The sequence below is a fragment of the Dendrobates tinctorius genome, unplaced genomic scaffold (genome assembly GCF_039654945.1).
Source record: "Dendrobates tinctorius isolate UK_male_01 unplaced genomic scaffold, ASM3965494v1 ptg000008l, whole genome shotgun sequence".
NCBI lineage: Eukaryota > Metazoa > Chordata > Amphibia > Anura > Dendrobatidae > Dendrobates > Dendrobates tinctorius.
The window spans coordinates 7,546,582-7,564,791 of NW_027361676.1; the positions used below are offsets into that span (position 1 = coordinate 7,546,582).

The following is an 18,210-nucleotide window of genomic DNA, read 5'->3' on the forward strand; positions in this document are numbered from 1 at the left end:
CCACATGTATCAATCACAGTGTCGCAGATCCATATTCAGGAACATTATTGTAAACTGGTTCCAAACTACATAGTCATAAACTCATTTTATAATAGAATACAATGGTAGTAAGCGTTCTTCCAGCACGTCTCTATGCGCTGCATTCGGATTGATTGACAAAAGACACTCCAGACAACAGTTGGAGCACAGAGGAGACCTAATAAAGGAGCGGCTTGGAAACCACAACGTGGTTAGAAGTGAGTAACAAGGAAGGATGCTTAGATATACAAAATTAGTCTTTCAGGATGTATATTCGCTGGAAGGATGAGTGCTGCACGGCTTCAGTCTTTCACTTGTGCTTCTTATGTAGGACCTGATGGAATTACATTAGATTAGTTATATCATCACTCGGAATCCCCAGGTACTTATGCCTATACTGTAGGTCCATTTGGGCAACAACACAACTAGAAAAAAAAAAAAAAGATCTACCATAATTTTCTTTTTTACTTTTTCTCATACAAACACACACGTTGAGAATGAAACGTAACGACAAATTTCAATTACAAATTCAATTTTATTTTTTTTTCAATTCAGACTTACTGGATCCCACACTTGAGCTAATGAAAAGATTGTCACTGAATGAGTAGAAAAAGGTGAGCTGGACCGGGAAGCCAGTAGATAAAGTATTGATTAAGAAAGATGAGCAATGTAGGTTCAGCTCACAAACAGATCACAAAGTACAAACAAATCTTTATGCAATACGGACTTACGAAACAATACAGTTCTTTTTTTCACAAAGAGGTTCACAGAATTCTGCACAGCAATCTTGTAGAAAAAGGCAAAGACTATGCAATGACAATATTTGTTGTTAGTTTACATTATTACTTTAGATCTGTCTGGGGTTCACCCGACACGTCTTACAAACGGTTTTATCATCATTTGGTACTACAACTAATAGTAACCAAGGAAGAATGGTGGAGAATCACTGGACTAAGAAGGAGGAATCAGAGTCATTATAAGAAAATAGAAAATGTGGATCTATCTTGTTACACTTGAAAATTTCTGCACATTTTTAAATGCCATGTATGTTTTTCTAGATATTAACATATTCACATAGAAATGAAAAGAAACATTTAAGGGAGAGGTAACATCAGCTCCTCTGAAAGAACATGATATCCAAAGTCCAATGTCCCATATCTGATCACCAACATTTTGTTTAATATTAGAGCCAAAGTTATAGATAAAGGTAACCTAGCAGCATTCTTACAGAGAAGCCAGTTTTATCCATGAGCCGTGTCGAGTATCGCCCTACTAAAATAAATGGAGCAGAGTTTCAATAACAGAGACAAGCCACAGACAGAAGCTGCACTACATTTGGAAGAAAGCAGCCATTTTTACCAAACTCATTTAACTGCTTTACCCGATTAGAGCTAAACTTTAATCCCACCACATTTGTTATGCTGCCAATAATTAGTTTTTCATATTATTCATGATATTATCTTCCATTTTAGATCCCCCTTCAAGATAAAACTATTTAAACAAGCCAATTTTCTCTTGAAAACAGCACCACTTTTCTACATGTTGTGCATGGTATTTCCACAGACTGGAGGGGTGAGGTTTTGGAAAAAAAAGCAGCTGTGCTAATCCTAGACATCCATTTAATGAGAATCCTATGGGTAATATATTACTTAAAGACTTCCAAGTATGGATTCCAAGTATGGAATCCAATTCTATACTATTATACAATCAATTAACCACAAATTGCTATTATTCCCCTGACCCTGAAATCTTCAGTGCTGTAATAGTACAATCAGTTGGAAAAAAAAAGGAAACCAAGAAAAAAAAAAAAAAAAAAAGGTACTGCATGATAGCATAAAATGTATGAAAGGATGCAGATTAAAATGTCTCAAGAGAAGTATTCCTCAACCACTCCAATAAAATCAAGATAGTGAAAAGCTAGTCAGTGAGAGAGACCTGGCCTAAATAATCCGGCCACCAAGTTAAGTTTACTCTCCAGTAACACAGATGAAAATAAATGTCTCCTTAGGACTAAAAAATATATATTTCTTTATATATATATTTTACTACATAACTCAGCAGCAGCCTTTATACTTCTGCAAGTTTCTCATCCCACAAAAAAGGTAAAGCAAGGTCTACAAAAATAGCAATTAATTCTAAAAATAGTTGCGGATTTCAGTTTTGATAAATTACATTCAGATGTAATATAGCCACTTCTAAGGACCTATGCAGAGGCAGATGGCTTCTACCTCCTGACAGAAGTTAGCATTTCAGTGCATCAGTAATGTATCCACAGCTTGCTTGGTATCAATATCTTGTCTGATATTCATGGTGCCAGCGGTTAAAATCGTTGTAGAAAAGCACTATGCTCCCTGATGCCATGCCAGTCATGATACACCTGAAAGTGATGAAAATACACAATCATATGCATTATACAAGGAGAATGTGTATATTTGTGTGTGTCTATGTATTTAACAAGCGCGAGACATCGACATTTAAATTAAAAACTACCGGCTTTTAAAATTATTATGAAGTCTCCTCATTAATAGCCGCTACCGGCAATTTATCAGACTTTGCGAAATATAAGTTATACAATTTTGCTAAAACTTTCACAATAGCCTGGGCTGTGCCTACTAGAGCTTTATTCTGATAACTTATATAGGCTTAGGGTGAAGGCGACTACAAAATATAAAGTTACAGAGTCTATGATTATTTATGGTGAAAACTTATTGTCATTTTTCATAATATCTCTTCTGTGTGTAAAATCAAGGCCTGATAGTTATTCTAAACAGTGGACATCAACGGCAACTAGACGGAATCACTCACCTTTGGTCATAGGACATGGCCATGGATCGGATGCCAGCATCACAGCCGGGGTAGGCAAACAGATGTTTCAAGTCACATACTTGCCAAATCATGACAACTCCGCTGTCTCCTCCTATTAGCAGGTACTGTCCATCTCGGCTCATCAGTATTGCCTAGAAGGTCCAACACACAACAAGCTTTAAGCACAATTACCGAAGCACGAGTTTCACCCAACATAAAAAAGATCCTTCATTGTCACATTTACATTTCTTGTGATCTCTTATTACTAGGCATTTTGGAAAACAAAGAAATATGAAAATCATGAACTGTGATGAATTTGGCTGGATTATTTAATGCATGTTTAGACTGACAGCCACAGTAGCAAGAATAGAATATAGCTATACTACAACAGATGATATTGTCATAAGGGCTAAATATGGTATTTTACTAATGATCATATTAAATAATAATAATCTTTATTTATATAGCGCCAACATATTCCGCAGCGCTTTAAAGTTTAACAGTTTCAAAACACAAGTCATAAGTTACAACGCTAACAATACACTAATTAAGGCAAAATAAGACGACCCTGCTCGTGAGAGCTTACAATCTACAATGAGGTGGGGGAGATACAAAGTACAGGTGTGTGTATTTACAATGATGGTCCAGCCAACTTAAGGGAGTGAGGGATGGATGGAGATAGCCCATTCACTACACATGCACACTTACACATAGAATGACTTTGATTAGTGAACGTGATAGGCCACTCTCAACAAATGTGCTTTGAGGGAGCACCTGAAACTATGCAAATTGTGGATAGTCCTAATTTCTTGGGGTAGAGCATTCCAGAGGATTGGCGCAGCGCGGGAGTCTTGGAGTCAGGAGTGGGAGGTACGGATTAGTGCAGAGGTTAGTCGAAAGTCGTTTGCAGAGCGCAGTGGTCGGTTAGGCCGATAGACAGAAATGAGGGAGGAAAAGTAGGGGGGTGCTGCACTGTGGAGACCTTTGTGGGTGAGAACAAGTACTTTGAATTGGATCCTATAATGAATGGGCAGCCAATGTAAGGACTGGCAAAGAGCGGACGTGTCCGAGTACCGATTAGCCAGATAGATGACCCTGGCTGCTGCATTAAGTATGGACTGGAGAGGGGATAGTTGAGTAAAGGGAGGCCAATTAATAGAGTGTTGCAGTAGTCCAGGCGGGAGTGGATCAATGCTACAGTGAGGGTTTTTGTTGTTTCCATGGTGAGAAAAGGGTGGATTATAGAGATGTTCTTTAGGTGTAAGCGGCAAGAGCGGGCAAGAGATTGTATATGGGATGTGAAGGAGAGATTGGTGTCAACCATAATACCCAGACAGCGCGCCTGCTGCTGTGGTGTTATTGTGGTGCCACCCACAGAGAGGGAAATGTCAGATTTAGGTAGGTTAGTATATGGCGGGAGCAGAAGAAATTCAGCTTTGGAGAGGTTGAGTTTCAGATAGAGAGCAGACATGATGTTGGAGACTGCGGACAGACAGTCACTGGCGTTCTGTAGTACAGGGGGTAAAGTCGAGGGATGACGTATATAGTTGTGTCATCACGCATAAAGATGGTACTGAAAGCCAAATCTGCTGATGGTCTGTCCAATTGGGCTGTGTAGAGAGAGAAGGGGGCCAAGGACTGAGCCCTGAGGTACCCCGACAGCGAGAGGAAGAGGAGATGACATGGAGCCAGAGAACAAAACACTGAAGGTGCGGTCAGAAAGATAGGAAGAGAACCAGGAGAGAGCAGTGTCCTTAATGCCTAGTGACTGGAGGCTAGAGCGTAGGAGATGGTGGTCAACAATGTCGAAAGCTGCAGATACATCGAGAAGAATGAGCAGAGAGTGGTCACCGTTACGTTTTGCTGTCAGAAGGTCATTGGTCACTTTGATGAGTGCAGTTTCAGTCGAATGTAGGGGGCGGAAGCCGGACAGTGAAGGGTCTAGAAGGGAGTGAGTGGAGAGGTAATGGGTAAGGCAGGAGTAAACTAGGTGCTCTAAAAGTTTAGAGATTAAGGGGAGATTGGAGACTGGTCTGTAGTTGTTTGTGCAGGATGGGTCGAGAGCAGGTTTCTTTAGTAATAGAGTAACGATGGCGTGTTTGAAGGAGGATGGGAAAATGCCCGAGGAGAGGGAGAGATTAAAGATTGCAGTTAGGCGAGTTGTGACGACTGGAGCGAGAGACTGGAGGAGATGTGAGGGAATGGGGTCGGTAGTGCATGTAGCCGGACGAGAGGAGTCTGGAGACTTCTTCTGTGATGGGATCAAATGTGGAAAGTGAGCCAGGGGAGATGCAGGACGGGATGGGAGTCACAGCACTTGGTGGTTGGGAGCAGATTTCCTGACGGATATTATCTATTTTTTCTGTAAAGCGGGAGGCCAGGTCATCAACACAAATGTCTGTGATAGGGGCTTGTGTTTTTGGCCTGAGGAGGGAGTGAAAAGTGTCAAAAAGTTTCTTGGGGTTGTTGGCTAGTGAGGAGATCAGGGTGGTGAAGTAAGTCTGTTTGGCGAGGTGAAGGGCAGTGTTATAGGACATTAACATAAATTTGAAGTGGGTGACGTCTTCTGGTGTGCGGGTTTTTCTCCTTAGGCGTTCAGCACTCCTAGAGCATCGCTGGAGAAGTCGATTAAAGGGGTCGTCTCACAATTTCAGCTTGTGATTATCTACAGAATAGATGATAAAATGCTGACCAACTGTTGGTCCTAAAGCTTGGACCATCGATCACAGGAATAGGGGTCCCAAGTCTATGTAAATAAGGTACATGCCTGAGGCTGCTTCATTAGAAGTCTATATGACACAAGACATTGACGAGTGGAGAGTTTGTCAATTTTTGCAATACCATTAACCAACGGATCAGCAGCATGCACTTCCACTATTCGAATGAAACAGGGAACACACGATCCACACTCTTGTGATCTTGGGATAAGCCACTCAAAATAATGGGAAAAAAAAGCATTTTCCCCCTTTTCCATATTCAATCCAAAAATACCACTTGAATAGGTCATTGAAATTGAATCGCTGGGTGTCTAACACTTGACACCCCCACTGATCACCTGTTATTGGCTACAGCGTTGTTTGGATGTGAAGATAGAACAGAGCTGGATAGCCCAGCACCATTCGAGGTGTAGCCGCTGCTACTGAGTATGCAATGGTCGGAGCTGCAGCACTCAGCAGTGGCTGTTACACACTGAGCACAGCTGAGCTGTGCAGCTCCACTCGGTATTTCCATCAGGCTGCCTGCTGGACAATTAGTTTTCCAGACAACCCCTTTAAGTAAGCAAAAAAGTTACGTATCTCATGCAGGTTAAGGAAACAGAACGGCAGAAGGGTCATCCTCAAAGAAGGAACAAAATAAATATTTATCAACTTTTCACAGAATGAGATTTAACAGATTTAACACCATATTTCAGTATCCAGCAACGGGACCGGTGGTGATATTGTGGTTAGTTTTATGGACGATTTATGAGTATCCTGACGATTTCTGGAATACATTATCATATCTGGGCTCCTTTCTATACTACAGAAGTACACGCTGCCATCATAAACTGTTCTACAAAATTTACAACTGATACAACTTTTTGTCCTTTATGATATTCTTTCTAAACAACTGCAGTGTGTGCAGAACGTACAGATGTGTAAGAGCTGTATCCCTATACAGACACACCGCCATAGACTATTACATGAGCTAAATCAATACTCATCCTGATCCCTTGTTTGCTCGGCTGCGACCTCCTGAGGCTATTTTTGAATTGCAATTATTACCATGACAAATAATTATTTGCTACACTTAGAAAATTCATCTGAAGAAAATCCATTAACCTTCCAGTCACGGTTCAATGGCCTTTTATATTCTAAGTGTTTTATGAGAGAAATTCTATAGTAAGAGGCAAATTAAAGCCATTAATCTTTAACCCTTCTATAACCTAAGAAAATGATTCTGCCAGTGTCTTTATTAAATTACTGCCATCTATTCAGATTATCTAACGTGTGTATGTGTCTTAAGGGTTCAGAATCTTCCTACTTGGAAGGCAGTGTGTTCTGAACTATAATTTTCTCCTGACATTTCTTATAGGAAAATAAACTTTGTATTGGATTTCACATTACAAAATATAGGGTGTTGTGCTAAATGTCTTAAGGATCTACCGGTAATTGCCTGATTGTATGAGTAAATGACACTTTTATTCCATATATACCACAGGAAAATCTGAACCATAAAAACACTCTCTTGTGGCTTCTGCACTGTTCTAATGCCTGAATGCTAGGTCATATCAGGTAGCAAGAACACTGAAACAACTGTCTCCAAATGGAGGTGTTCCATTTGGAGATTTTGGTATGGCTTTATATTCTAATACATATGGAATGACAAGAAGGAATCCCCAACCGGTGGCTCATGAGCCCATGATGTGTGGCTCCTGGCTGTCTGCCAGCTTGGTGCACTAACACTAGGACTAGCAAAGAGCTGTGAAGAGCAGGTCTCCAGACGGTGAATTATATGAGTAGCCCAGCACAGAAGATCTGGATGTGCATATTCTGGCCTTGACGGTTCAGAGGAGGCTTAAGTCTGGTAAGCTGGAGATCAAATGATACTGCCAAGTCAGAGGAAGTGTTTGAAGCTGGATGGGACAGTGTGGTGGGATTGCTTGTTGAGGGTGAAAACCTCTTGATTTTGGTATACTGCCTCATTATCATTTCTGTGGAAAAGCTTCAGCCGTTATTCCACTGGTAATGGGGGCTCTGGGTGTTACCCCTGTGAAGGGTGCAGGACCTAGATGTGACTTGCAACAGTCTCTCTCGGGGTCGATTGTGGCTAGTGACCCTCTTTTAGAGCTGAATGTAGCTCTCAAGGTCAGAAAGGTTGGGGACCATTGCTTTTAAGGGTCAATATTGACTTGCAGGGCTGCTACCTCCAAACAGTGGCACTAGACACCATGTTCCCTTCCTCTGTGGAGAGGCAATTAGCATATCTGGTCAGGATAATAAAAATGTAAAATAATGGGAAGGAAGGCAATCAGGATATCATGAGTGTTACCAATCCCATATCACACTTTGATATAAAAGCGTTGATTATTGCAAATGTTAAAAAAGTCCTGATCTACCAGCCAGCCAGTGTACGCAGGTAATTTTCTAGCTAGATGGGCATGTAACAACTGCAGTGACAGATCAGTAAGGTGAGAATACTTTTTTTTTTAAACCCTAATGGCTTTTTTTTAATTTTTAAATCATAAGTGGGCAACCCTTTAAGCATATAATTAATGCGGATAAACAAGTTGATTGTATAGTAGACTTGCATATATCTAAGGCTCTGATACATTCTCTCAAAACAATGACAATACAGCAGCATAACAGACTTCCTTGCAAAATCGGGTCTGGCGCCTTTGGCAACAGTTGTATTACGGATCCAGACGAGCACTTTGGCTTCTATTAAACGTTACATTTGTGATGCAGAAGTCAATAAGGTCTAAGAAGTGACTCAGAAGGAAAATTCTAAAAACAAAATGAGCTAAATTCTAAAAACAAAATCAAGAACAAAATAACTATAAGTCCATGGTGAGTACATTTTTTCAGCATAGAAAATCTGCTTTTAACAGTACGAAATAAAGGGATATGATTTCATGAAAACTAATGACCTGTTTTTTCCCTATAGGTTTCTATGGGGAGACTGAAACAATCTTGATATTTTGAATGAAGTATCCAAGCGTTTCTACACAAAAAAATGCATAAAAAAATTAGAAAAAAGGAAGCAGAAAAATGTAATTATTAGAGCAGATTGCTATAGCATATTATGGTGCAGACATCTGCAAAAAAAGAACACGGCAGTAAAAAAGCAGAGTATTTGCACGTGGTATGATATAAATGATAAATACTGAAGACCACCTTCTCAAAAGCCAAACTAAATCAAGTTCCCATCAAAACAAAAATAATGGCCATATTCCTGAATATGTAGGACAATGTGCCATCTGCAGCGTGGAAGGAATACCATGCGTGCTGCACTATTTCTAAACAGATCCATTACATACTACTAGAGAAATATAGTGTTTTGCTTTTCCTTCATACCTCAGTATAAAATAACCATATAAATAAAAAATTATAATTTAGTATCACGTTGTAATATAGTATACATATCGTTCTGCAAAACTGACTTTTTTCTTTGGCAGAGAAATACAGCCGTGTAATGCAGAACATAGACTTATTTCTCATATCTGCTCTTCCATAGACATGACATATAGATGCTATAAGACTAACCTTTTCAAGTTAAGAAAACATATGATATGTAAAGCTGATGAGTCAGAAAATCTTACTGTGGACTGTCTAGCATCAAGTGACAAGGGGGAGTAAAGGAGGAAAAGATAAGAATAAAGTGAAGAAGTAAATATGATCACAGGCCTTGTATAGGGAGTTAGTCAAATCTAACAGCAAAAAAGATAAGAAATATGGCAAAGATTTCACAAAGAATGAACTTCACAGAAAAAGAAAAGAACACGGGAAAATACTTGGGAAAATTTATTTAAAGACTGAAGAACTAAATCTGATCAGAATGCTAAAAATAAGAAATAACCTTAGAGAGAAAAAATGTTAAAAAAATTTGTAAAAAAAAAAAAAGGAGAGAAAACGCAAAACAATGAAATTAGATCTTTTGGAAATCTGCTTCTGAAATGAATGGCGCAATGGATTCTCTCTACCATGTGCTTTGAAAATGTTTGGCTCCAATGGAACGCATCATCTTATGAGGCCGTATAGTCATATGTATGGAGTCTCTAATGGAGGCACATCCTGACGTTAGTGATATAAAAAAAATGGAGATACCCAAATGTCAGGGACGTAGCAGGACTCAGAGAATGTGGGGCTGCCATGAGAAAGTGATAGGCTATGCCAGCACTACATAGTCACTTTCGGTGATGGTAAACTTTGAGGATAGTATATATAAAAAAGTAAACTGCGCTATACCCACTGTTGCCAGGTTCACCAGCGAGTCTGCTGAAGCTTCTGGTGTCTGGCGTTGGCTGTGATGCTGATGTCACGATAACAGCAATCAGTGAGCTCATCTGCTCTGGCAGAGTAGACAGAATGCCCCGCTCAGTCAATGAGCTCACTGGCTGCCGCGGTGTTGACAATATGTCAGTGCCGCACCCACTGACGGACACTGGGAGCAGCAGCGAAGACTCACCAGTAAACCTGGGACCGGTGGATATAGTGTGGTTTGTAGTTTTGATACCAAACTACGTTGAGGAATGAAAATTTCATGAGTGGACACCCCTTTTAATGGCTTACAAATATGATCACCAATATAGCAATTGGCTTGACACAAAATAATCTTTCTGGTTTCTTCTTCTAATGCATGCCTCAGTAGCCAGGACTTGTGAAAAGTGCGCGCACAGTCCATCGCCCTGGCAGGAAGAAATGTCGACACTTGGAGAACACAGGACAAATAGCCTCACTTGTATCGTTGAACAACATTGTTGCCATAAGCGTCTATTATTTACTTAAACACAAACAAAGAAATCCCTTCTATCCCACAGATTATGGCTTGTAGGCAGCTACTGTGCCCTTTCCAATCTCCAGACAAAGCAAATAATTGGATCCCTTGGGTTGCGAGAGCTAGTGTCTTTGCCTCAGGTAACAGCTCGGTTTAAGGAGTGGATTTCCTTTCCATCCAAGTTATTCATTCTGACATCTAAACATTGCATGGTAGATGTGCTTTGACGTGCCGTTGGCCGGGGCTCTGCTCAGCAATGCAGCATTTAAAACAAAAACAGGTGTATACCGTTGATTAGGCTGCGAGTGTCCCCAGGCAGTCTGGGGGTCTCTTGGTAGTTTTCATGAGCAGCCTACAAGAAAGTAAATTAGAATTCTGTCCTGCGTCTGATGATTGTAAATTGTTACTTTTGTCGACATCCTGTGGGCTCGGGCTTACCATGACACATGAAACACAACCTGTTTAACTCCCCTCATTCAGTCAATGGCAGTCGGACTTGACCTTAGGTTTCCTTGGCTTCACCTCTGGCACCCTCCCCCCTTCCTATTACTTGAGAAGCAAGCAGTGAAAACATCAGTCTGCCACATCCATGGGCAGGTATTACACATGAGGGGGGAGCTGGACTTTAATCACACAGTTGCCACTTGCCTGCCAGCATGATAAAGTGCAGAAGCAGATGAGGAAAAAGGGGCTGTGGATTGTTTAACTCGAAAACCCAACAGGGACTGCTTTGAAAAAAAAAAAGGAAGAGGGGGAAAAAAACATGTGGCTGCAGTACACATGTGTTTGCCTGGACTGCGGACTTCCCCAGCCTCAGGCAACAAACCCAGCTCCCACTGAAACACAGCAGAAACTGTTTTAGCTGGCAAGGGATTTCTAGATATTTCACAGATTTATTAGCTTGGCTGACAACATAATCACAACTGAAAGTGACAGATTAGGAACATTATTATTGCAAAGGGGAAGAAAACAACAGAGGACCCTACAACGCTGCAAAAGGGGACAGAAAACAACCTACTCTCATCGCAGTATGTAAGGTCCCGCGAAGGGTTTGTTTCTGATCAGTCTATCGAGTTAGCATGGCCAGCATCTGCTAGAAAATATGCAATGTCTCATACAAATATCTTTACAGGCACAAGACCTGAAAGCGTTGCTGCCTTAGATGCAATGTTCAGCTGTAAGTCTAAGAGGGTGGCAGGATTCAGCGCCATTTCAGAATAAAAAGCAATGCCAGCATGGATTGCTTTTCCATGAATTTTCTTTCTTACAGTCACCAGGTTTTTCCCATATTTAGTAGGGCCAGCACCTGTAAGCCCTCATATGCAGCATTCTAGAATGTGGTCTATATGTCCCCAATGCGTTCTCCATAAAATAAAAAATAGCTTTTATTATACTCTTCTACAGGGGTCCGGTCCGATGGGTGTTGTGGTCCTCGATCCTGCGCCTCCTCTCTCCTTGCTTTGTGTGAATGACGCGTCTCCACACAGTGTCCTCGGCACCACACTCCTGCGCAGGTGTACTTCTCTATGCCCCGCCAGGAGCAGAGCAAAAGTACTGTAATGCCCATGTGACAGCGTTGTTTTGCTTTTCCATGCACATGTGCATTACAGTACTTTGCTCTGCCCTCAACAGTTCAGAGACGTACGCCTGCGCAGGGGAGCGAAGCATGGGATGGATGACGTAGAACGGGTCATCCACATGAAGCAAGTAGAGAGGACTCTCCAAATCAAGAACAGAGACGCCCATTGGACCGGACTGCCCCATAGCTGAGTATAATAAAAGCTATATTTTTTTTTTTTTTTTAACGAAGAGCGCACTGGGGACATATACTGTAGACAGCATTCAAGAATGCTATACATGAGGGTTTACAGGTTACCTTTAAAAGGAGTCTGCTTTTGCCACCTAATCAGAGTAGCATAATGCAGAGACAGAAACCTTGATTCCAGTGAAGTGTCACTTACTGGGCTGCTTGCTATAGTTATGATAAAATCACTGTAAGCAGGAGAATATCATTAGAGGACTAGGAAACCTGCTTCCAGGTAGTCAAACATATTCAAGAGCTTTGTATAACCCCACCCTCACCACTGATTGGTAGCGACAAAACTGCCTGTGAGTGGTGTGTGTATAGGGGTGTTATACAGAGCTCAGCATTCAGAGAACTGCTGCAGATAGATCAGTGATTTCATGAAAACTACCTCAAGCAGCCTTGTAAGTTATACATTGCTGGAATCAGGGTCTTTGTCTCTACAACATGCTGCTCTCAAATGAGGTAGCAAAAACCTGGTGACAAACTCGCATAAAAGCCCTATATATCGTGTCATATAAGAGCCATTACACCATGGAAGAGATTAAGATGGTCTAAAATGAAATTTAACTGAAATAAAATGAACCCACATCTCTTAGTCAGTTTGGCACATTGTGATCTGTTATAAAGATAGGAATTGAAATTGGAATTTGTGTAGTTTTCTGAGAGGTTTAAGGCTTTAAATGTAAAAAAAAATTGTTTCAATCTTTTGTTGACCATGCGGCCCCCTCCCTGCTAAACCTCTATAGCTTTTCAAGCCAATTTTGAAAAGTAGCAAGAAAAGACACAGTTTTGAAGCCAAAGAAGTCCTAAATACATACCGCATATATATATTTTTTAGAAAAAAATTAAATCAGGTACTGTAACTTTATCAAGTGCTGAGCATTGGAAATAATGTCTTTCTCCGAGTACAATGTAGCCAAGGCACATGACAATGCTTAGCTAACATCAGGCCCGAGTTTGCCTATGATGGACCCATTCCTTAACCGACCTGTTCGGCGAGGATTTTGTATGTCTCTCCACTCTCCAGTGTATTCCTTACAAGGTCACATGAAGCCATTGATTAAAGGCTTGTGTAATTATTTTCTGACAAATATTAATAATATATTTATATAATTATATATGTAATATGTACTTGGCGATAATAAATTTGATTTGATTGATAACACAGGTTCCAGCCCTTGTGAGAAGCCTCAATGACTGGTATCAAAACAAGTTTCATCACTGAAGGCTTCCTTGCTGTCTGCAGAATCATTTGTGAAAGTTTTCATGTCTAATACTAAAATGTATCTGGACTCATAAAATCCTTACTTAAGGATTATATAACTAGCCTGACAGATTTCTAAAGCAAATATACCAAACTCATCAGGGCTAAGACATTTAATAATATACAGTTTGTATTATGAAATCTAGCACATATATATATTCAGTCTATGTTCAGATAATACAGCATGAAATATATATCTACACATACTCTCTCTATATAAAATGTGTGTAAAATACATCTAATATATACACTTGTTTGAGGTTATTTCGGGGACTGTTTCTTACCCGTGTATTGTCCTCAATTTCCTTTGTGGCCTGGAGCTTCCCATTCACACTGAATACACAGAAAAGCCCCTTCTCATAGTATATAACACAGTGTCCTTCTCTGGAGACCTGGATAAGTTTGGGTCGAATACAATGTTCTGGGGCCTCCAGTGTCCTCAAAAGGTCTCCATTCATAGAATGTATCAAACAAGGACCTTCTAAAATACACAAACCAAAAAAACCACTTTCTAACCCACATTGGATTTACAAAAAATACATGTAATGGTACTATGATCTCATTCAAGTGCCTATAATGGAAATGAGCTTATACTTACCCTTGGAACCACTTATCACCAGGCCAAGTTCTGCACAAACGGCAGCACAGGTAATCTCACAATCGTGGCCAGTCAGGATTGCACGAGGAGTAGCAAACTCATCTACAGGAAAAAACAAAACTTGCATGAGTGTATGGATCATGGAGATATACATTGTATAGCTGTACACTAAAGGACTGAACTATCAACCGGTGTCTAAGACTAGATAAGAAGAGCACTGAACTTTGCAGGCATGGATGGCTCTGAACACTTGGCCACATAGCGGATGCGTGCGAAAGATTGTTGCTATTTACATACAGTAGCCTGGTCTGTAAATCGAAACAGACTAGCGCACGTAATTATTTTTTCCTACCCGGACACCAGTACATAGTTCTGTCTGTGTACTGTTCTATCTGTGACTGATGCGCACACGGACAGCAAACAAACTGAACTTTTCCTGTAACTGGTCATAACCAAGTGAGCCATCTCCCCCAAACACCCCTACGTACGTTTGGCTGTATATTCCATTTGGGTTTTATTAGACCTTGATTTGGCCTCTAAATACATATGTAGAATCTTTCCATTTACCCCAAGAAGCAAAGTAAGAAATATTCTGCATTGAAGAGGAATTCCTTTGTGTCTCTTTACTACAATTTATTCAATGTTATCTACATTTCCTCAGCATCACCATATGTACCGGAATTCATTTCTAGCTCCTAACTGAATATAATATGCAAATTGCCTCTTCAGAAAGAAAGAGGACTTTTACTCTACAGCGCCACCTATTGGTAGTAGCGATCCTACAAGTCACAATCAACCCTTTAACGAGTCTTGTAGTATGACTTAGGATACAAGCCAAATCAGAATCTCAATTTGCAGACACGGTGTTTCGAGCTGTTGGCTCTCGTCAGTGCAAAGTATGAGATCTGATTTGGCAAGGTGAGAGGCTCTGGACTAGGGTCTAAGAAGTAAGGTTTCTCCTTGCGGAGAGTGACATGCCAGCTGTGGCTTGTCAAGGTAAGGAGACTTATTCGCCGTGCAATGCTCCTCTGGGAAAATAATATGCAAATTGCCTCTTCAGAAAGAAAGAGGACTTTTACTCTACAGCGCCACCTATTGGTAGTAGCGATCCTACAAGTCACAATCAACCCTTTAACGAGTCTTGTAGTATGACTTAGGATACAAGCCAAATCAGAATCTCAATTTGCAGACACGGTGTTTCGAGCTGTTGGCTCTCGTCAGTGCAAAGTATGAGATCTGATTTAACTGAATATAGAAATCAATTAAGCAAATATCTAAAAATTAAGTATTTTTCTTTTAAGATTATAAGAATATAGATATCTGCATTATCTTTAGGAAAAAAATGATGATGGTAATTATATATGCATAGCTATGCATAATAGCTCGTTATTGTGTTTGGAGCAAGAAGTAACTTGCTTGTGAGTTTGGAGGAAGGAAAACACAATAATGAAAGAGGGAGAGAGGTAACAGTCGCCACAGACAGACAGCTTAGAAGTCCAATAATGCTTTGCACATGGGTTTTTTCTTTTCATGTACCAAAACCTGCAAAAGGAAAGGGGGAGGGGTGGGGGCCATTTTTTTTTCTTTAAATTATACCACTGGCATGTGAGTAGTTTGAGCAAGATCAAGAGGTTCTTTATCTTGACCTTAGAATGTGTGACAGTGTAATTGAAAAAGACAACTCTCATACACAAAAGAAAATGCAGGCTATCGGCTTATAGAAAAAGTGAGGTGTTTGTCACTCGTAAGCAGAAGTTTTGAAATACTTAGGAAGACAGACGTGTACAACTTAACAAATTGAAAGGCAATGAGGCACAGCAAATAATAACCAACATCATAAATCATAACAAAAGAAGTGTGCATCACAGATCTATCAATTAAAAAAAATCACATATAGAAGCAAAGGCATAAAAAGTACCAATCGGTAATATTTCATTCTTTTCTGGAAGGAAGAAATGTATTTCAGGACAGCTAAGAGCATTGGAAAAACGAAAGCCTTTCAGGTTTTGGTGGTATTCATATTGTACATGCAATAGATGATTAACAAAATCCCTCACTCTGAAGACAGAGCACTTTTTGTTGCTAAAATACATTAAAAAAACAACTGTGCTAATTGTTTCAACAGAGATGTTTTTATTTAAGACTTTCTGGCGATTAATTCTCTACCATAAAAACAAAATATCTAGCATGTTGAAACCCAACGTGCCCAATTCCTCTAACATTCAGGGATGATTAGGAGACTACCAAGCACCATCATCAGCCGATCCAATCAATATTACATACAGAAAAAGAGAAACAGATGGGAGTAATAAATGCCTTAACAGTGTCGTTTTTCATCATTTGATGCTCTAATACATTTATGTGTAGCAGAATATAGCAATAGCTTTCAGCAGACTAAACTTCTTCTTTTGGTTTTGTGCAAAGTTAAAATTGACATATTTAGTTACATAGTTATACAAGTTGAAAAAAAGACAGTGTCATGAAGTCCAACCTTTCGCCACAAGTTATACACTCTCTTTCACTAGAATATTTATAACCCACATTGTTGTTTGTTGTAAAAAAAAAAGCATCCATCCCTTTTTTAAAGTGTCTGTCATTACAGGTGGTAGGGCATCATGTGCAGAAATATATGCACTTGCATGTCTTGACATGCTACCAATAAGGTTATTAATGGTTGTCTGAGGAATGTTCCGATACTCTGAATGCACCTGGGCACACAAGTCATCAAGATTCGCTGCTGGCAACTCTCTTTATAATTGTGGATCAATTACGTCTTCCATTGAGCAGATTTGGGACAAGTCCAAAGACTCTACATAGGCCAAGGTAGCATGAGCAACATGTGGCCTGAATAAGTCATTTTCAAAAAGTGACTGGGACGCTTTGGAGAAATGGTCGTACCACTGATTTCACCACCAAATCAATGTAACATTGAGCTGTTAGTTTTTCAACACGACAACTTCAGGGATGTCATTGGTTGGCAATTACTGTACAAAGGGAGTTGCCTGCAGCAGATACCATACCAATGATGTGTGCCAAGTGTATTCCTTACTGGTGTTGCAATATTATTGTTGAGGAATGGTTATATATTTCTATACCAAAAAAAACTAGATTGATGATTTATTTGAAAACGATATTCATTTACTGAATTCAATTAGGTGACTTACTGGTTTCTCTTTATGATAAAATGAAACATGAAACAGTCAATGAATTACACAAGTAAAAACAAAAAAGAATAATATACCGTATGCTGTAAGCGCTGATAAGTACAAAGTTCTAGAGTTATGTTTTGTCCATTTTTCGCTACTTTCATAAAATCACCTTATGTTCAGTCCACTACTTTGCACAAAGTTTGTCCTGTTTAATAGCTTCTTAATATATATTAAAATCTTTAAAATGTCTATTTTTTTCAAGTATATTTCTAATCCAAATGTTTTACTAAATAAGAGATTTGTCTCCTAGTAGGATATAAACGTAGAGGAAAATATTTTACCATCTTCAGTATCTATCTGTATACACCAACATAAAAAACAACTTTAACAAATACAAAGATCAGGTTTACGACATTTTACATCATTTGGCACTAACCATTTTAAACATTACATTTCCTGATCCTGCTGCCTCATGTAGCAGCTTCTTTCTGCCTCGGTCACAATTTTGGCTTTTTCTTAGCGGTACAGTGTTTTTATTACCTCCCATGATTTTAAATATGTTCATGTACCTAAATCCCCCTCTGAATAATGCAGAAGTGCTAATACCTACTTTCTAGAGGAGGGGGTCTGCTCAGCAAACAAGCCATAAAATGAAAGTGGCCCACACAAATTTCCACTGAAAAGGACTCATGAGCTGATAGGAAAATAGTTTATTTTTTACAACTGAGTACAACCAGCAAATAGGAATGTGTGGGACTATAGAAGACACGCAATGGGCAAGTATAGCACATAGAGTGCCAACACATTCCCTAGGACTTTACAATCAATGGAGGTTATAAACATGCTACAAGACAGACAAGGAAAAAGCTTTATATTTAAGCCTCCGTCACATATAGCGATCTCGCTAGCGAGATCGCTGCTGAGTCACAAGTTTTGTGACGCAACAGTGATCTCACCAGCGAGATCGCGGTGTGTGACACTTCTCAGCAACCGGCCCCCCCCGCCGGTTATCGCTGATCGTCCTGGAATGGCCAGGACATTTTTTTGATCGCTGATCTCCCGCTGGCCAGCATGCATCGTTGCGTGTGACAGG

General features: G+C 39.9%; 1 protein-coding gene across 2 annotated transcripts in view; it reads right to left on the reverse strand.

Annotated features, from left to right (window-relative positions):
- Positions 1 to 533: 533 nt before the first annotated feature.
- The window catches only part of LRBA (LPS responsive beige-like anchor protein), a 920,035-nt gene continuing 902,358 nt past the window's right edge, over positions 534 to 18,210 (reverse strand). For both annotated transcript variants that reach the window (XM_073576254.1, XM_073576253.1), the window contains exons 53-56: positions 13,969 to 14,070; positions 13,655 to 13,851; positions 2,824 to 2,975; positions 534 to 2,395 (exon numbers count right to left, since the gene is read on the reverse strand). In XM_073576254.1, coding sequence (XP_073432355.1) covers positions 2,305 to 2,395; positions 2,824 to 2,975; positions 13,655 to 13,851; positions 13,969 to 14,070 — 542 coding nt within the window. In that variant the 3' untranslated portion in view covers positions 534 to 2,304. The remainder of the gene's footprint in view (positions 2,396 to 2,823; positions 2,976 to 13,654; positions 13,852 to 13,968; positions 14,071 to 18,210) is intronic.